Source organism: Halichoeres trimaculatus, unplaced genomic scaffold (genome assembly GCF_033239565.1).
Source record: "Halichoeres trimaculatus isolate MK-OKI-2021-1 unplaced genomic scaffold, fHalTri1.1 fHalTri1_scaffold_20, whole genome shotgun sequence".
Classification (NCBI taxonomy): Eukaryota; Metazoa; Chordata; class Actinopteri; order Labriformes; family Labridae; genus Halichoeres; species Halichoeres trimaculatus.
In genome coordinates this window covers 18,687,264-18,708,206 of record NW_027437198.1, presented here as the reverse complement: position 1 = coordinate 18,708,206, position 20,943 = coordinate 18,687,264, and the positions used below count along the sequence as shown (strand labels likewise).

The 20,943-nt window shown below is 40.9% G+C and overlaps 1 protein-coding gene across 2 annotated transcripts; it reads left to right on the top strand.

Annotated features, from left to right (window-relative positions):
* The first annotated feature begins 252 nt into the window (after window positions 1-252).
* On the top strand, window positions 253-20,156 carry prkacaa (protein kinase, cAMP-dependent, catalytic, alpha, genome duplicate a). Of its 2 annotated transcripts, none has more exons than XM_074696546.1 (10): window positions 253-1,057; window positions 11,289-11,350; window positions 11,797-11,925; window positions 12,477-12,575; window positions 12,667-12,749; window positions 12,836-12,962; window positions 13,073-13,168; window positions 13,327-13,449; window positions 15,061-15,225; window positions 17,106-20,155. In XM_074696546.1, the coding sequence occupies exons 1-10, from the start codon at window positions 1,012-1,014 to the stop codon at window positions 17,229-17,231; spliced, it is 1,056 nt and encodes a 351-aa protein (XP_074552647.1). In that variant the 5' UTR covers window positions 253-1,011; the 3' UTR covers window positions 17,232-20,155. The 2 variants fall into 2 exon arrangements, with proteins under 2 accessions (XP_074552647.1, XP_074552646.1); XM_074696545.1 differs by lacking the exon at window positions 253-1,057 and adding an exon at window positions 2,742-2,955 and having other exon boundaries at window positions 17,106-20,156.
* The last annotated feature ends 787 nt before the right edge of the window (window positions 20,157-20,943 follow it).

Genomic DNA, 20,943 nt, shown 5'->3' with positions numbered 1-20,943 from the left:
AAGATGATGAATCCAAGATGCACCTGCGTTTTACCTGCGCCCTCTACGATTTTTTCCCACTAAAAGGAAAAATTAAATTAGTTAAGGGAGAGATGAACAGTGATAGTTTTAGGCGTATCGGATACCAGCAAGTCAAGGGGTCGGGCCGAAACCATTTGACTGACGAATCGTATCAATACGATGTTTGTATGCACGGACGCTTGTCCAATCAGAATTACGGCTATGACTTCTGTGTCTCCATATGCAACCAATCAGAGCCAGTCAGAGGCGGGATCCCTTCGATGGATGACTGGAGTTTCCCTTACGGACTGAAGATTAATGGAAGGGGTCTGTTGATCTTAGGAATCAGCAATCAGATGGTCGGTTCCATGAAACCTTTGCGCTAGATGCCTAGTGTCGACGCGGATGGGAAAAGGTTACTTGGATACACCAAGTGCAACAACGACGAAGAAACTGGACAGCACTTTAGGTATCTAGCTCCCTCCTGAAAAGGCCTGCGAAGATAGCACCTGGTTTGCTCAGGCCAGGATACGACTTCGAGGGACGCTACAAGCTAGTGCTAGCTTCCTCGGTACATTGACGGAAAACGTTTTTGGGCGACCTGTTTGATGTTCCGGATTGGACGTTGGGTGGACCTAATCGTCTATGGAATAAATGCATACACAAGTGACATGTTAATTAACCGATGCTTTCTTGAAAATTGACGCCACAGAGCGAACAACCACTAGCTATTCCTGCTAGAAGTAGCTAGCACACTAGCTTAGCTTAGCGTTAGTTTGGGCTGCAAACTTGTAGGAAGGCTCTCGCTCGGTTTGAGATTTCCGAACACACTTAGAAGAGGAAAGAGAGAAAATAAAGTTGTGCTCCTATGTTGATAATGATAGCTGTAAGCTAGTAGTCAACTGACTGCTTCATTTAGACAAGTTACTACGTTAGTGGTGCAGCATCACTCCCCGGCTTGCAAAGGAAGACTCAGTTCAAGCCCAGGGACTCAACCAGCAGCCTGCCATCATGGGCAACACGCCCACCGCGAAGAAGGGCAATGAGATGGAAAGTGGTGAGTATCTTTCATCCATATCTGCAGCAACTACCTCCGTCCTCTGACCTGTTATTGTATTTCTGGCAGCGAGATAAAACATACATAACCATCATGTTGAAAAAGCGCATGATGGCCCTCCACCCTTAAACCTTGTTCCAGTGTTGTTGACACGCTACTCAGATATGGAGAAGTGCTTTAGGAGATTAGATCAAACTTTATTGGAACTCTGTATGTAATCATATAAAGGAATCAGTTAAAATGCTCATACTAGGACTTCCAGGCTGCTGACCTGTGACACCTAGTTCATCTTAGCTGGGCAGATGTGGATGTTATTCTTCCACTCCTTTTGGTCTGTGGAAAAGCTCGTGATTAAAAGCCTCAGGTTATGCTCAGAGTTTCGAGTTAGGATGATAGCAAACAAGCTTATACAACAGTCATAGAAGCAGGAGTGAGTAACATATCTAAATACTGTAAGCATTGAGTTGTGTGTTCAGTGTACCATAGCCTTGGCTGTTTAGTCTTAGAGTCTGTATTTAACCATATCTGAATAAAAATTGGTGATTAATAGAGGAGGGAAAGCCACCAGGAAGGGATCATATGATGCATGAGGGTGATCCTCTCCAGGCAGAAACTTGGGAGTTGAGGAGTCTCTTGAACATCATGTGATAAGCAGCATTTAGAACAAGGGCACTTGTATGTGTCACTAAATGTGTATTTGTGTGTGCGTGCAAAGGAGGAGATGCTCTCCTCTCCCAAATGTGTTTTGCGCTAAAACTTTTTTTTGAAAGTAAGTAGAGTTACAAGCTATCTGACTATTTCACTTATCCTCACAAATGTTCAGTAAAATGTATTTGTTTCTCACAAAAGTGCTTTTTAATTCAGCCCAGATGTGAGGGTTTCGTTTTCCTCCACAGTTGATCTCTGTCCCTGAAGAGGGCCTTGGTGTACACATTTTATGATTTTTATCCATGACTCTATAAATAACACTTGAGAGTGCAAAGTCTGAACAGGTATCTGCAAAATGAGTGTCAGCTCCTTGTTGCTGGTAGAGAGTATGTGTGAAGAATGGCCTCTAGTGTCGCTGTAACATTAACCCATAGCTGGTAACCCTTGTAACAAGAGCCGCAACTTTTGGGTATCATAGCACCAAACCTCAGGTTGAGGAAGTCACTGAAATTAGGTGATTGGTTGGTAAGATGCAGGTAAAGGAGAGCAAATTGATGGGAAGTTTATCCGCATGCCATGCTTCACATCCTTATCAGTTAAATCACAGAGGGTCCACCCTGATCCCCAGAGACAGGTGCAGATCAGGGGTCTAGAGCCTGCGGGGTGGAGCGTTATTTTCCATAGAGCAGTGACACATTAAGGGGCAACACTCAGGTCTGTTTTGGTTTCTGTGGAAAAGGAAAGAGATTGTTGAGAGCTTGGTCAGGTACGAAGTGTCTGTTTTTCTTGAACTTCCCATGCTGGAGAAGACAAAGCAGGAGCGGCTGCACCAGAGCACAGAGCTGATTTCTGGCCTAAAGGAGGAAGCAGGGCGGGCGGACAGACAGACACTGTGAACAGCAGCAGGAAGTTATGGAGCAAGGAAGGTCCAGCCCAAGCTGCGCACAGCTGGTCAGCGACTCGACCGCACTGTGAACTAAACATAGCCGACCAGGAGAGCCTGAAGCTTTCTGCCTGAAGATGCTTCTTTATATTAATAATATATCACGTTTGTGAAAACCACTGGAAATCCAGCACTTTGGAGACTCTACTCCGGCTCTCAGCGAGCCTCCTCCTGCCCTGTATAATGTCTGTTATTCACAGACTGGCAGGACGGCTGTTTCAGCGAGCTGGGCCCTGTCAAGGGGACACAGGCAGTGGAGACGGCCGACATAACCCACCACAAGAGGAGCTAGAGGCTTGCTACTGGAGTGAGTTTCTCTTGGAGCAGGACAGGGGGATGGTACTAACATCAGGCTCTGTCTCTTTAGCTTAGCTAGTGTCTGGCTGAGCTCTAACTCTGAGACTTACAAATAATGAAGCTTTTGTTTTGAGTTTTTCTTTTCGAGTATTTGTCCAGTGTCGGTCAGATTAAAATCCACACAGGAAATGTGGAGTTTCTAGAAGTTTTGGTGTAATGATCCTTAAAACTTTGTAGTATTTATGGCCAGCAGACAAACGGTATCTACATATGTTCCCGTGTTGTGTACACATATACACAGAACAGTGTGTTATTTGTCTCTGGTCTCGTGCTGACTGTTCTGCTTAAAAACTGTTCTGAGCAAAGCGTTTCTCAATCGCTGTGGAAGTGAGACTTCACTCTCAGCCTTGTACTGTAACATAGTGTAATAGCGGACCAATCCAAACGCACACACACACACACACACACACACACACACACACACACACACACACACACACACACACACACACACACACACACACACACACACACGTTTTATTTTGGTTAGAAACTCCATTGTCTCTCCCACAGGGAGGCATCTTGTAAGTCTAGCTGATTGCGTGGCTGCTTGAGAATATTTTCCTGTCCTCTGCTCCCTCAGCCAGTTATGACATATGAGACTTTGTTATTGAGTCTTGTTTTTTTTTATTGGACAGATAACAAAGTGGCACCCTATCAAAATGCAACTCCCCTTTACTATAAATATCTGTGTGGTTCATGTTCATGTCCTGCCCCTGCTCTGCCTGCAGCTGGTTGGTGTAACAGGGGCAGGCTTGTGTTCGGATCGTTCATCACTTCCTGTCTCTAGAGGGGCTTTGTTAAAAGCCTGCACTGATTACTAGTGGACCTTACTGTTGAAATGCCAATCATTAACCTTAGATAAGCTTACAGCACTGAAGTGGGAAGTTGGCAAGCTGACATACGGCCAGTGAGTGATCCAAAGATGCAATCTAGCAGCAAGCAAAGCGAAAAGTGAAGGTGTATTTTAGTCATTTTGTAAAAGGAAGAGCAATTTACTTTTAATACCTCCCAAGCCCTTCAAGGAAGTAATAAACTGTGCTCTGTGACATGTAAAGAAATCTGGTCTCTTAGTGAGTCATCTTTAGCCATATCTAATCAACTTGACACTGAAATACAGACTTATGAAATGTAAATACAAGTTGACCTGATAGTGGATATGTGTAAGTCAACTTAAATTTAGCTTCCCTGAATGGATATGTTCTAGCAAGACATTTAAAAATAAAATCAATGATAAGATTAAAAAAAATACTGTGGCCCTGACATGTATCTGTCCTCCTCAAGCAGAAACTCCAGGCATTGAAGTATCAAGTCTATGAGGAAGTGGTGTTGTGTGGAGGATCTGTTTTAAGTGGACTGCCTCGCCACCTTCTGGCTCTCAGTCTCACTAACACTGTCGTGAAGACGTGACTTCCAACAGGATGTGTCTTTGTTTTGGAATCAAATGTAGATCAGATTGAAAAAAAATTCTTTGTTCAAGACAACTTTTTACTGGGTACAACGCACAAAGAGGTGAGGTATTTATCAATAGTTAAGTTCTATGGTTTGAAACGTGACAACAAGCAGTCAGTTTGCCCACCAAGCAGAGCTAATGCTACCTCACTCCTCATTTTATTGATAGACTCTCAAGTTTAAACAGACCACTGCAGAATAACTGCTGCATGTGGGTTGGAATGAACATTAGCACAAACAGCTTAGCCCTTTTAGCCTTTGGCTTGTCCTCTGTTACTTTCCTGTTCACCTTTCTTCTCCTCCTCTGTCCTTTTTTCTGTTTGACAGTTAGGCTCCAGTGTCCACCATCACTACAAGATTAATCCAGGAAATTGTTTTCAGCAGAAAAAACACAGATCTCAACTCTCATTTCTAAACTTCGTCAGCCTGTGTGGTGTTGTCTAAGTAGAGACTGCAGAATAACTACCTGCTCGACCCAATCAGGAAGCTAAGGAGTAGCATTTCGAAATAACCCAAATTGGCGCTGATCATCTTATTTTAAAGTGTGGATTACAATTGGGTACACATCAAGAAGAAAGACTTTTGCAGGATTGCTGAGAAACTAATCACACTCACAGCCCCTTTAAATTGTAATTTGGTTTGGGGAAAAATAAACATTGTAATAACCGAAGATAAACCATAAAATAGCCACCTCAGTGTCTTGTGTTTATGTTTGTTGTTGCAGGGCAGCCTCAGATCTAAGCGACTGACTTTAGCATCAAAACTAGCGGGGCTAAGTTAAATGGAATTAAGCTAAAGTCACAGCTAAGCTATTTTTCTATTCATTCATTCATTGTTAAAACACTAAACAAAAAAGTGTGCAGCTTTCTTTTCACCTCTTTAGTTAAAGGATAAGTTCGGTTTATACAGATTTTACATAGAATGAAGTAGAACAAGGCTTTCCTGATCCAAGCAGTGCTTTGGGAGATATTTAGATCCAAAATTGTGCAGCGGACGTCCGTATAATGGGATCCATTGAGGTATAGACTAAAATTAAAACTGCATTAATCGTCCAAAAACTCGTGTTCTTCACCAATACTCCATCATGGTACGCTCCGGGTAAGTCCTCTTCTGCAGTCTGTGTCACTCCAGACAGCGCTGTGTGGCTGTAATGACCTCTGACGAAGACTTTGTTTAGGATTGCCCCTCCGCGCCTGTGCCGCGCATGCACAGTGCGGCTCATTGTGTCAGGGGAAGACGACAGGCTACATGACGACGCGCGGAGGGGCAATTGTAAACAAAGTCTTCGTCAGTTCAGAGGACTAACCCGGAGCGGACCATGACGGAGTATTGTACATGAGTTTTTGGACGATGAATGCAGTTTTAGGAGCGGCGCTGTCTAAGCCCCGATGGATCCCATTATACGGACGTCCACTGCACGATTTTGGATCTAAATATCTCCCGAAGCACTGCTTGGATCAGGAAAGCCTTCTGGGTGAGTATTTTGTTCTACTTCATGCTATAAACAATGTAAAAGCTGTATGAACCAAACTCCTTTAAGTTTATCTGCAAACCCTGTGTTTGATAGGGACTCGCCATCAGCAAACATCTTGTTTGAAATGATCCAGCATAGATCAAAAAACACTTGGTAGTAAACCATGCATAGCATTTAAGTTGTTGGATTCAGGACTGTCAGTGAAAGTGAAAAGGGGAAGAAATGATTGAGCGGTCTGAGTAGAAAACAAATACCCCTCAACCTTCCTTTGCATCGAAAACCTCTGGACCTACTCTGGACTACAGATCACATCTTTATCAAAGTTACCAATTCAGCCTACATGTTGCTTGCTTGAAAGTCATTGTTTCGCACGACCACATGTATTTTAAAAGTCTAATAGAAAGTTTAGTGTCAGTTGGTGTAAAATCACTGTCTGCCTTCAGGTTGGCACTAGACTTTTACAGGAAAACTCAAGCTACAAATGCACTGCACGTTTCAAATATTTGATAGGGGCATTATTTTTTTGATGGTTAGAAATGCTGCACCTGAATTGGTTTTTAGTTAAACCAATTAATCTGCTCTTACTGCAGAATTTAAATTGATTTCCCATTGGTGGCTTTGCTATCATGAAACAGAAAATACATCTGCTTACAGTATTGAGCCGATGACTACAGCTGACCTCTCAGCTCTTACCTTGTACAGAAATAAAAGACCTCCCCAGTTCAGGAGCAGTGCTCTTTGCTCTTTGGCTGATTTCTTGCACACCACATGGGGATGTCTGCTATCTGAACAAGGCCTTGTGTAGACTGGGAACTGATTTGTTGCGCTTCACAGCTCAATGTCGGTCAGCTCGCCCTAATATAACCCCTCTGTTTTTGCGTCAGAGTGGACCAGTGAGGCCCAGGGGAGAGATGTATGATTGATTTTTGGAGGATCGATCCAGCACTGTCCCTACATAGACTATCTGGTGCATTTGGGCTGTGGGTGATAACTTTGCTGTAGCTGGTACGTGTTCCTGGAGAGAGGAATTTTTTTTAAATGCTTTCACAAACAGCCAGAGCAGCTCTGGGAGATTTCGTTGCAGATGTGACATCTGATTGGTTTTGCTAATCAGAGTAAGTTTTAGATGCATCTAGATGTGTCTGCTTCATCTCAGGGGTTCTCACTCAGGCCTAGTTTTCCATAGAACTTCCTCTAAATATACCAGCCAGTGTTTCATGCCCCTCCCCTGGTGATCATGCCCCTGTTTTTGATCAATATTTAGCTGCTATGTGTGCACATGCGTGTGAGTGTTTGCGTGTGTGTGTTTGACATGGGAGGGAGCAGCAGAGAGTACTTTGTGCACAGAATAAATATTGATACAAACCAAAGCAAGGGTCCAATTGATCTGTGAGTGTAACAGGAACATTGCTCCTCTCCATGCTAATTTTGACCACACACTGGATGTAAATGCTCCTTTCCGAAACTTCTCTTGGAAACAGCGGTAAAGGCAGGAGAGGTTGAAGACAGACACCCTGTTGGCAAAAACAGTGGACTGGTATCTGCAGATGAGTGGGGCTCCTGAGCTGACCAGAGTGCTCTCAGAGGGGAAGGATAGGTCATGAGTCAGTAAGTGCAAGGAAGAGGCCAAGGAAGAAGAACGGGGGGAGACTTCGCAGGGCTAATGTGTGACAGGAAGAGCTCCAGAAAGCATGCAGGGAAGAGGGAGTCATCCTCGCGCTCAAGTGAATCAGGGTCGCGCTCTGCAGAAAGTGCACTACCAGAGGTGCCCATTGTCATCCCAGATGGTAAGAAATTTTTCTAAGGATTGTTCAGGTGCTGACATATCATTGATCACCTTGATTGTGTATGCTTCCAAAGAGAAGCCCTTAATTTGACATAAAGTGTTATGCTACTGCTTTGAGCTACCTGCTTGATTTGTTGCTCTTAGTGATAAGTTATGGGAGTTAATCTCTCCTCGTTGTCCTCTTGACATGTTTATACGAACTTTGGTCTCTGCCGCTCAGAGCTTGCTTTCTCCCATCGTATTGTTGGAGCTTGTGGTCTTAGGAGAATTTGCAGGAAATCACGTTATCAGGATCAGGAATTAACCTCTGAGTAATTATTGTGTGGGGAGTGCTCCAGTGATTTTATTTGCGGCGATTTGTTTGACATTCTCATAATATTAATCTCAGCATTCTGGTATGCACACATTACTGTACACAGTCATTTAAAGTTCTATGTACTGTCAGTATTGACTGCTGACCGGCTCTATTTAAACTGTGCTGAAGGCATCAATAACCGGGCAGATAGATATTCCACATGACTCTGTAAAGCTTAAAATAGTTTCTGCTGGTTTTTACTAAAAATATATTTTAATTTTTTTTTCAGCAGAATTAATGTAAACATTGGTGACCAGTATGGGTCTTAGACTGATGGTTTGATAAAACTATAGTCCCCCGTCTCCTAGGAGAGCTACTGTCCTTGAACGTGTACACAGACAGTGAGGAGGAATGAGGAAGGGCTGGTTATCTACATGTTCCCACAAGGTGCTGTAATTGGCCCCATAAAGGTGAGGGCGGCTGAAATGAACAACCGCACTTGACACAATAGGCGCCAATCTGTCAAAATCTGTCCGCAGCCATGCCGGTCTCATAGCATGTGTGTGTTTGTCGTAAAATGTTCATGAGACAAAAATGAAGGTTTGTTGTAAAGCAATGCAGCCTCATGATTAAGTCTCTAAAATGGTTGATATGTCTGGGAAGTATATTTCATATATTTCTTCTATTATCACAAGTAGAAAGCCTACAACCACCCTAGAATATGGGGTATTTTGCTTTTTTGTCTTTTAAACTCTCTAAAGCAGCAGTCCACAAACTTTTTTGCGCCAAGGACCGGTTTAATGTCAAACAGTATTTTCACTGACCGCCTCTTCTTCTTTCTCCTCACTGACTCTTTTACCCTGCCTAAAGAAACTTTCCAAAGATGTTTGTTTCTTTGTCCATTTTGCTAGCTTGTGGGTTTTAGCACCAAGAATGAGTCATAAACGGGTATGACAGAGAGAATCCGGTCATTTTTCAAAATAGAAGATAATTCACAATCAGATAATAAATCAAACTGAAATAATGCAAGTTGAGTATATTTTTTGTGCGGCCCAGTACCAATTGGCCCACGGACCATTACAGGTCCACGGCCTGGGGTTTGAGGACCACTGCTCCAAAGCAAAAAAAAAAACTTATTCTAACACTTGTGTTTCAAAAATCCCTTACTTCCACCTCTGTCTGAAACTTCATTTTAGCTGAGCCTCTTTAAAGCTTCCTGCACCACAAACCCCCCTCCTCCCTGATTAGTCAGCCCTTTTGAAGGCCTGTCAGAGGATAGTTACGGGCAGACCTTGGTGTTTAAGGCCCGCACTTCGAAAGGTGTCGTGTTGTAGTTGGGATGTTCTTGCGCTATGACTGTATCATTTCAACAAATCCAGTGAAGATGTCATGCTATTTTTTGGGACGGATCATTTTGAGCCATTTAAGGGATTACTAAATGAGTATGCAGCAGTTAGAATTATGTCACATTTAGTCCACCATCCAGCATTGTTACTTTATATCCATGTTCAAAATATCGAACAGCATAATACCCCTCTTTAACCTTAAAAGTGAAGTGCTAGGCTATGCTATAGTATGCTAAATTTTTAACGTCAAGACTCACTGCAACTTTTCCACTGTCCCTTTTGCCCCTCGACATAGACTGTGTAATACATGGCCTATCTGCCATTGGTTTTTGATGTGCTGTTTTGAAGTCTGTTGTCAACAGTCGCCATGATGGAATTGCTGACTCAATCTAGCTTTCAGTTGACTCAGCAAGGTGCAAAGAGGCGTATTGAAGGTGGGCTTTTAGCCTCCTAACTTATAGCTACAGTGTGCCACCTGTCAGTCAAATCAGCCGCGTCCATAACCTTGTGAATCTTGTAAGTTTAAAACCTATAAAAGTAAGTTACAAAACTATCCAATCAGGAGCGGTTTTTAACATTTGATTCTTATTTTAAGACCCAAGGCTGCCATCATCTGTGGTACAGCTACAGTGGGGGCAAGCACGGAGCGGTATACACTCAGCAGGCACTGAATTGGCTTCAACTGTTGACCTACTCGTGAACGCAAATGTCTAACCAGCCAATCACATGGCGGCACTTCATTGTATTTAGGTTTGTCAACAAGGTCAATACAACTGGCTACATGTCACATTCACTTCAACTTAATTCTACCATAATTAAAATGTCTTCATGATATCATTACAACAAAAACATATTAGTCCCTTTTAGCTGCAGGATTTTTCTCCTTTTTATTTCATGACTTCAGTGCCCGTTCATGATGAGTATTTCTAAGTCTAAGTAGATCCATAAAACGCATTTTCTTTGTCTTTGAGTTGTACTTCTTTCACCTTCTTTTATAATTTGGCCACCTATAAAGGTTCGGTTTATTTATTTATTCCCTTATGGGCGCTTGTGGTTGTTCAAATCACATGCTTGTTTTGAGGCAGGCTGATTGGCAGCAGGAGGTGTGACACTCAGACACATATGTCTCTCAGGTACTGCTGCTGAGATCACAACTGAATTTTATGTTGGTTGTTATCACAACTCATTGAAGACCACGTGAAATTGTTGGCTCTCTCAACAAAGTTTTCAGTGTGTTGGTAAAAACATCTTTTATCTTCTAGACTAAATCCTCCATCTTATGCATGTAGCCTTCTTGATTTTTCCCCAACTCTCTTGAATATATGACTTGAAGGCATCAGGAAACAGTTTGTGTATAATGTATCTCATCTCATGCCATGGAACCCTGAATGAGCCTTTTTATGTTTTCTGTCACAAGTTCCAAACAGACTCAGGAAAGTCTTAACAGCTGTTTTAACTATTCATTCTTGAAATGACAGATCTGGCTGTGGGATGTCAGCTGTTGTGAGAATAGTTTTATATATTCCTGCTGACTCATTTATTCATTCCAAAGAAAATTGGTCATGAGCTTGTTTTGATCTTTTTATCTTCATTCATCATAACATGTGGCGTTAAATTGACTCCCCCAGCTGATCAGGGTTTTTCATGTGCTCAGCTTTATCTCTAACATGAAATAACTTTCAAGCAGCGTCTGAACGCTGTTCTCATTGTCTGCAATCAACCGTTCAATTTCAGTCTTTCTTTCAGTGCGACTTGCCTTTAATTGTATGACTATTTTTCAGCCACAAAACCTGACGCATCAATGTTATTCCACAGCTTTTTGATACATTTAGGTGTTTTTTTTTGAAATTTATACTAACCCTGGTGTCACCTTACTTATTAACCTAACCCTTGTACATATTATTTACACCAGTCTCCTTTTTAATTACAGTGAAGGAGTTTCTTGCAAAAGCCAAAGAAGATTTCCTGAGGAAATGGGAGAATCCAGCACAGGTGAGAGAAAAAAGGATTACTCCTGAATGAATCTGTTGATCTTTATAACAATTGTTTTTTCCCACAATTCCATCAGCATGGTTATTTTTATTAGGATGTAGAGCTTGAGTTTTGATTGTTTATTTACCTTCACTGGCGGAGAATTGGAAAATGTCCCACCCAGCACCAAATCTAGTCATGATTATTCCTGAGAGCGAGTGCTCCCTCTGCTGGGCTCTTTTGATACATTTCCATCCTGGGTTTTTACTCCATGTGTTATCTTGAAAGTAAATTTTATGAAGACTCAATTCACATGATTATAGCTCATTATTCAAACAACAAGGACTCTGATTGATATTTGGTAGTGACATGCTCAATGTCAGTTGTCATATTTTTCAAAGAGGAGGCAGAGTTAGACCTTTCTCTATCCTTCTCCTGTTGATTTCCTCTGTTTTTTTCCCCCACAGCAAACTGCAGCATTGGATCACTTTGATCGCCTGAAGACCCTCGGCACTGGCTCATTTGGTCGGGTCATGCTGGTTAAACACAAAGAGTCGGGCCAGCATTTTGCCATGAAAATACTTGACAAACAGAAGGTACAGAACTGTGAGCCAGGATATCTGAGAAAAACTCTACTGTGTTTATAACAGTAGATTTTTGATCCTTTGTTATTCCTTTGCAGATTTTGTTTGAAAAGTATCCAAAGCCTTTAACTTATTCTTCATACCTGTTAGTACCAACAAATATAAATTCAAAGAATGGGGTAAGCCCTCAAGTAATTCTGCAAGTGAACAGACTGGAGACAAGAAAGAACAACAAAAGCAAGAGGTTGAGTTTGTAGGAAAAAAATGCACATTTGTCAAACCTCCTGATCTTAAATTTAAAGAAGTCAACTGTCAAAGAAGTCCCAGTTATCTTTGATCAGCAGGGCATGTGACTGTGACAGGATCCACCGTCTTCCGCAACAGAACAAGTGTATCCTCTGATGGCGAATCAGTCGTAGAACAGCACAAGGGTCACTTTGTTGAAGAAGTTCAAATGCACTAGAGTGCCCTACAACATGTTTATTTTCCTTTTTTTATATTCTATTTTTTTGTATTCATATTTGTTTTTTAGGTCTGAATCTGGAATTGTGTCTTTATTTTAGGTGGTAAAGCTGAAGCAGATAGAACACACGCTGAATGAGAAACGTATCCTGCAAGCTGTCAGCTTTCCCTTTCTAGTGCGGCTGGAGCACTCTTTTAAGGTAGGCATCAGGAAGATCCTCCCTATGTTAAACACATTTTTGTTGTTTGTGAATGTAGAAGTAAGACATGGCTCTTTTCTCTTCTCTTCAGGACAACAGTAATCTGTATATGATAATGGAATATGTGCCCGGGGGTGAAATGTTCTCACACTTAAGGAGAATCGGTAGATTCAGGTAAGACGACTTGGAGGTCATCACAGATTTGTTTTTTATGCACCAGCAGGGCTGACTGTAAACATGGTAACTGATTTGTTTTGCAGTGAACCACACGCTCGCTTCTACGCAGCCCAGATTGTACTGACCTTTGAATACCTTCACTCACTGGATCTCATCTACCGAGATCTGAAGCCAGAGAACCTGCTCATCGACCAGCAAGGCTACATACAGGTAAGGAGGTCCTTTTTTTCCCCCAACCTTTAAAACACAGTTTGCTTTATTTGTTTTTACATCCATGTGATATGAGATCATAGACCACAGCCGTACACTTTGTTCCACAGGTAACAGATTTTGGATTTGCAAAAAGAGTGAAAGGCCGAACCTGGACACTCTGTGGCACCCCTGAGTACCTGGCACCAGAGATCATCCTCAGTAAGGTATGTTTTCAAGCTCTTCAAGGGAATGGATGAGCGTTTAACGAGATAAACCATTCCACTGTTGCCAGCATTTGAGTGAAGGCACAGTTTGCACACTGTGTCCTCTGTATAAGCAATGCTGTATGATGACTTTATTTTTTTTCCTTTGTTTTTTCCAGGGTTACAACAAAGCAGTGGACTGGTGGGCTCTGGGAGTGCTGATATATGAGATGGCAGCCGGTTACCCCCCATTCTTTGCAGACCAGCCTATTCAGATTTATGAGAAGATTGTATCGGGGAAGGTGAGTTAAAGCACTACTACAGGGCTTTACAGATGGTTGGATGTGATTTGACTGTCAAAGCACAGAACACTGCTACATAACACTTAATGGGGTTGGATGTTTACAACCTTAAAAGAGTAAAATCCTTAAAAGAGGCATTACTGTTAAACATGGAAACTCTTGCTCTCATTCATTTTACAGGTTGATAATTGATACAAGTGTGATAGATTCTGATCTAAATACTACTTAAGTCACATTTTTGCACTCACAGCAATGCCACTTGAGTGCTACATCTCCAGCTCTGGAAAGTTGGAGCACTTTAAACTTATCAAACACAAAACTCAGTGACCTTTAAATCACTTCAGCTGTATTTGAAGGGAATAGTGCGATAAGTAAATCATATGTTTAAAGTGCAAATTCTGTGACATGTTTCAAAAACAACTCTATTAAGAGTTGAAAACAGAGACCAGTTTTTTAGAGTTTAGAGCAGAGGACATGATGTCAGTGAACTAAATGTTGATTGATCAGATCACTGATCAGTGTTCTCTTCACAGTCTTTACTGGTCTGAGATCAGTCTTTTTGTATCATGTTTGTATGTGGTTTGCTCATTGCGTGACACAGTTTTGGCCCGTGTTTGTGAATCCAGCAAAAACTGCTCTCAAACAATGGTTTTTGGAACTGATTTTGAGCCCATGCCATGGTTTCTGTTACAGAGTCATGTCTGTTTTTAAATGCAGCGCCGCCTGAGGGCCCAAAGATCACGGCATCCAATATTGATTTTCAGCCTTGTCCATTTTCACATTCTTACTGAGATATCTCCAGATCCTTTAACTCTTTTAATGTTGTGTGTAACTGATAAAATCCCCGAGTTCTTTGCCCTTTTGAACCAAGGAACATTACTATCAAATATTTTCATACCTGTTTGCACACGCTCTCCCACAGTGGTGCGTCTCACCTCTCACATCCTAAACTCAGTTATGTTCCTAACTCGTTGCACATTGACCAAATTAATCAAGAGATTCTCTTCCTCTTCCTCTAAATGTTGTTGTTGTTGTTTTGCCTTTTCACATCTTTTTGAGTTTAAACAAGCACATGTTCTCATTAAACACTGCATTTGTGCGGTTTCAAGTTTAATATTTTGTCTTTGCAGTGTTTTCAAACACATACACGATTTGGATTATTTGCAAACCATAAAAATCTGTCCCTTTTAAAATAAACTGTCCCAACTTTTTTGGATTAGGAGATGAACATGACTGCAAGTCTTTGATCAGTTTTTGGACTGTGGATATCAGGCAGCTTGCCCTGCCTCAGTTAGTTTTCATCACCACTGGAACTAAATAAATGTCCTCAGTGACTCTCATCGCTGCATTATTGTTGATATCAAGCTGCCCAGCTTTAGCGCCCGCCAAATGGCCACCATCTTTGAAATATGCGTATTGCAGTTTGTCAGATATGGTATAGGAAGCACAAACAACCAAAGATGTTGAGCTGAAGTAGAAAAGTGTAAACATGCAGGCATGTCTCAACCAACAGCAGTGGTAACCGCCGTCATTTCACACTCATAGGATTATACTGTAAACCTGCAGACCAGGGGTTCAAACCACACACTCATGCTGCTTTATCTTTTGCAGGTTCGCTTTCCCTCTCACTTCAGCTCAGACCTGAAGGACCTGTTGAGAAATCTGCTGCAGGTGGACCTGACAAAGCGCTTTGGCAACCTCAGGAATGGAGTCAATGATATCAAGGGGCACAAGTGGTTTGCCACAACTGATTGGATCGCCATCTACCAGAGGAAGGTAATGGGCTGCAAGTAATAAAATGTGATGTAATGCATTGTAAACAGAAAAAAGACGCGAGTTCTGAGTTCTGAAAATAGGAGGATGGGTTTAATGAGACAGTGGCACCAGAATTTCTACATCGCTCAGAGTTATTTTGCTCTATCTGTGCTTCCTCAGCACAGATGATATTATGTTGGAAGCCAGGCGAACTATAGCTGAACACACATAAAACATATGTTTACCTCCATCTGTCTGAGGGCTGTTTGATGTCGCAGAATTACAGCACACCTGCTAGAGAGTAGAATTAAATCCCATTTTATTTAGACCTTCATAAACAGAGGTTTGTTTGCCAGAAGCCTCATTCACAATATTTTCTGCTGCTGGGTTTTTTAAAGCTCAAACATTAAAAATCAACATGCTATGATGAACCATCCTGTAACCTTGGAGTCATCAAGGAAGGCTGAGAACAATGCAGCACAGAGAGGGATCCCCTCAGCAGAGCAGTCAGGCATGTAATGAGAGTGGACAGTGATCAAACCAGGGTTAACTGTTGAGAAAACATGCAATCTACAAACATCTTATCATAAGAGATTTTAATGTAAGCGGAAGTTTTTCTCTTACTGTATCAATTTATTATTCTGAAATAAACTTTTCTGCCTACACATAATGCAAATCGATAGACAGAAAAAATGTTTTGTATTCAGCTGTAATCCTTCATTGTGGCAATTCTTGGAAAAGTGATATCATCAGATGAGTTTGTCCCAGGGAAAGAAAATAACGGCACATTTCAACCACTTAACATTGAGATCACGGTGTAGGACCAATCAAATCTTCAAAGAAATCTAGCATGATTCTTAATTTAATGTCACCCACATTTCAAAGTGTTTACAGTCACCATAAACACCTTCAAATGGAAACAAAAGTTCCTCATGTGGAGCTTGTTTATCTAAAATGCACTAATCAATCTTGTGTGGAGCCTGGTGCAGATTGAAGTGTAGCTTACCTGGGATCATCATGGTGTACGCCTGTTTGGCTGGTGAAAAATTATTTAAATAACACACAAGAACACAAGCTTAAGCCAGTGTCCCTAGATTTCTGCAGCTTTCAATTTTATGTGCACAGGAGAGTGTGAATAATCACTGAAAGCACCCTGGCATTTTTTGTTCAATTGAAAAGACACACAAGTAAAGCTTCAAATACACCACATACGTTTGCAGTCCAACTCTGTTCTGTAGCATGTTGACTGTATTTGTCAACTCACACACCGGCTGCAAGTTTCTGCGCTTCTCACTCCATTTATAAGTCTCGTAATTCATGTTGGGCTGTAAAACTTCAAACCCGTTGACTCTTGGTCTGGCTCTGCTCATGTCCGTTTATCGTCATTGTCAAGCTAAATACAAAACAGTTTTGACACAGTTTTATTTTGTCACTGGGTTATCAGGTAGTTTCTGGTCACGACTTCCTGTCCCGTTCGATCCTCCCTTCACTGAATTTATGCGTCACAGTTCTGTATCCGGTAAAATTAGAATGGCTGCATATTACCTGCAATATAAATGACCGTCCACACAGACAGACTGTAGCAGAACGGGTCCTGTGTAAGCTGACGGACTGACTTGAACGGAAACTTATCTGTTCTGTTGCCATGATGGACTGCAGATGCATCTGGTGTATTTCATCTGTTATTCAAAGAAATCAGCAGAGAGCTTGCACTACTTTTTCATAAGCAATGTATTTTACAGTAGATTAGAGATTAACTTTGCTGCACCGCACCCACATCCAGATTGAGAATTGCAGATCTGTGCATGGAAATGAGTGTAAACCCATTTTTTGTTTGTACCCATGCTTGACAAATGAACGCCTGCAGCATCCTGATGATTGGATTGTCCTGTGTATTCCAGGTGGAAGCTCCCTTTATTCCCAAGTGCAAAGGCCCCGGTGACACAAGCAACTTTGACGACTACGAGGAAGAGGAAATCAGAGTCTCCTTCACAGAGAAGTGTGCAAAGGAGTTTGCCGAGTTCTAGATTCCAACCATGAGTAGCGAAGAGACAGAGAGAGACAGGTATTTAGAAAGTCAAAGGGGGTCAAAAAGAAGGAAGCGCTAGGGTGGACTGCTAACTTACTTATTTGTAACGACGACAACAATGTAAAATCCCCCAAAAGGAAAGGTAGGCAAAGTGCAGAAAGATCCAACAGAACCAGCAGTGTTGCCTTTTCTGATTGTTTCTCAACTGTTACCTTTTCATTTTATTTACCCCTCTTGTGTTTGTGGAAGGGGCTTGAGGAGAACAGGCATAGGTTGTGGCTGTCTAGCTATCCTTGTATCTTTTCTGATGGTGTAATGACATGTTTTCAGTCTTTGCAGGTTGAGGCATTGATTCTGTGTTAAGGTACTGAATCTGCTAGGCTCCTTCTTTTCTAACGGACCACCTCTACAAGCTTCTCAAAGAGTGATTGTTGATTCTTGTCATCCTGGTTCCCCACCTCCATCTCTGTATCCTGAATCTGTCCAAGCAATACCAAGTCCAACAGATGTGCCTATCATAATGCCAACTGGTTGGAAAACTGTGTCGAAAGCACTGGCGCAGAGCTTTGGCCGTGGTGGCATCAGCCCTTGTGCCCGTTTGGTTGAAAGCTTGAAAACACTCTGCGCCTGCCTTTGTCTGCTCAATGTGGCATGATTATTGGGTAGATGATGCACTCACTGCTTGCAGTGGAAGCAGTGGTGACCTCTTTGATCAGAGTGAATATGATTTATCACAGTACACTTCGTTTAGGCCTTACTCCATGTGAGGACCTGTGAGAATTGATAAACATGAGGTCTGCATTGAAGTCTGTCTTTCTCTTAGCTGAATTTATTAGAGCATCTTAAATCCTATTGGTGATCATTTTGTCCTTTTTATGTCGATCTCTGTGCTTGTGTGTTACTTAGTGCTCAAGGGTGGGTTTAAAAAGCTGTGATTTAACAGCAACTAACATTGTGGTCACACTCCTGACTATTGTTTATTTAAATCATAGTACATTTATAATAGATTTCTCTATCTTTACTTATATGTGTATCTGTGTATATAAATATAATATATATATAAATAATGATAGAGAATATGACTTAATCCATCTTTATCTCTTTTTTCAATTGTGTCTCATAGCTGTGAAACTCAATTAAGATTTCGTAAATAAATGAATAAATAAACAAATATGAATTCTGCCAAATTTGCAAACTGAGAGCATTGCAAAGTTTTCTGTATGTGACTATGGTGGTGTTGGATTTAAATACGCAAAAAAAGTAGCAAAAATGTCTCAACAAGATGTGCATGTTATTTTTGTACAAAACTTTTAAAGAAAGATGGCGAAGCATCATGCTTTATTTGTGCCGAGGGACATGACATCATGGATAAAATGCTTAAAACTGTCAGGACGGACTCTTGGCTGCTGTGTTTTCAGAATGAATCACAACCCAATGAAGAGTGTCAGAAAGTTCTTCTGGGCTGCATTCATTTATTCATTCATTCAGTTGTAAGGTAACAGTTTGCAGAGAATTTTCACTTAACTTGTACTTCTCACGTTGACATTTTTAACCCCTTTCTCTGATTTCTTGTATAAATCAACATGTGACACCTTCAGATAGATTTATAGCCCAACCAAATTTCTAGGAGTGTTGAGATTGGAGTGCTTTTTGTCAGTTTTCAGCTTCTGTGTAACAAATTAAAGAAAGGAAGCTATCCTAAAGCTGTCCCCTTTTGCCAAGTTTATTTCTGTGGGTGCAAGACAATCGCAGACCAAATCTTATTGCTGGTTTGTTGACTGAATACATTATTTTGGTTTTGATGAAGGACGTTCACTCTCCTTTCACCCCTTCCTTCATAAGCCCTAGGTGCTAGTATTTTTCCCATCTCACTGAAAAGCTTCTGTGAATTGTTCAATGTACATCAATCTTTGTCATAGTCTCTTAACATGACATTTTTGAGAATGTTCTTTGACTCCAAGTGATTTCAGCAGGCTTGAGTCATCATTTTAGCCGTCTCTCAATGTAACTGAGATCAAATGCAGGATACCTTTTTGAATGTCTTGAATTGTCTGATGGAAATATTTCAAAGCTGTGTGGAAACATGAAGTGTGTTTTTGTATAATACATGTTTCTCTGGTGAGCCTGGTTTTTCTTGCATGTGGTAGAGCAACCCAAAAGCAAGACTTCTCCAGGAGCTGAGACATGTTTGAGAAATCAATGTTTCCACAGCTGACAGTCTCATCTCTGTGTAACTTTTGTTTCTGTTAGAGCATCTTGCAAAAATTACAGTGAATCAACAAGCAACTTTTAAAGTCTTTTGCAAAGTGAAGCACATACCACACCCTTTCAAATCTCTTCAATTATTGATTCAAGCTAATTATTTGAAACTTTTAAGATACAATGTAAATGCTTTGATGAGAGCACATGGAATATCTTTATGTTCTAACACATGATTATGAGTCCTACATAAAGTTGGTGGGTAGAAGGCAACACAACGATCCATTTCAAACACAGATGACATTGAATTGATTTCTTTTTTTAAATTAACAGTTGTTTCCCATTCAAAAGTAATTTGTCTTTAATCCTGTTCTATCAGCTAATCAGTATCAACTGCTTTGTGCTAATGCGTTTTTTTCTTGTGTTTGCCTTCTATTTACATCAAGTTTCTGCACACTCATTCATAACACTCTTTTCATCTGAGATGTTTTGCATTCATATTTTCTAATTGTATTTTCAAAAAAAGCAAAAAAGCAAAAATAACATTAACCTTTTTTCCTCATGACCTGGGTACAGTGATTGTGTAGTTTATTGTACCTTCTGGGAAACAATACTGTATATCCTTGCCTTTGACAGTCTTAACTATCTTACCCTCTGGAGAACTTGACAGATACCCTTAGAACACAATGAGTATGTTAAAAAATATACATAAAGTAATATTTTGCAAAATGTATCATTCCAATAAACTTTAACTTGTTAAGACTAATATGTCTGTGTTAAACTCTCTATTCCTCCACTATGTCGCACTAATTTTTCTTTTTTTTTTCTCTCCATGAAATGATGCTCTTAAAGGGGCTTGGCAGGATAATTATTCTTTCTGCAAGTGAAGAGTGTTGCAGTATTGTCACTGGCCTGTCTGTTATTGTGAATGTAGTGAAAGGCTGTCTGGTGAATTTAAATGATGCAGCGCTGTGTTCATCTTGTCATAGTAGAAGATCCATTACCAGCACACCTCTTCAGATGTTTTCACATTGCATTTCATCCATCGGCTTCATTTGCACATGGATGGACCAGAGGGCCCTCAAGATGGTTGGTGAGGAATTATGGTAAAGTAATTGATGAAACTGTAGACTGTAAAGAAAAACTGTAAAGTAATGAAGGTATTAGCTGACTACACACCAGTCTAGAGTATGTGGATATACCCCTGCTTTTCATATAGAATTGAATAGTTCCTGTACTAAAAGTTAATTGAAGATATATTGCTGATAAACTTTCAGGGTTTTTGATTTGGTATATTCGTGAACTTGAGGGATTATCATAGCGTCTAAAAAGCATCATTTTACCCCTTTAATTAAACTCTGCAACGTAGAGATTGTGCTTTACTATTTTCCCTTCTAATGTTTCTTCACCGTTCACCCCCTGCATACTTTGAGTCTGTGGTATGGGAACTCAAAGAGTCCAAAACTCATATCTACGCCTCTATGTTATATGAAGGATCGAACATCTCACGT

What these genes read in the sequence shown, in the direction of transcription:
- prkacaa (XM_074696545.1), top strand. Translation starts at nt 2,832, where the DNA reads ATGTCTGTTATTCACAGACTGGCAGGACGGCTGTTTCAGCGAGCTGGG. An exon ending in AGGAGAATCGGTAGATTCAG is followed by an intron (nt 12,750 to 12,835) that starts GTAAGACGACTT and finishes TTTGTTTTGCAG; the next exon opens with TGAACCACACGCTCGCTTCT. An exon ending in AGAAGATTGTATCGGGGAAG is followed by an intron (nt 13,450 to 15,060) that starts GTGAGTTAAAGC and finishes TATCTTTTGCAG; the next exon opens with GTTCGCTTTCCCTCTCACTT.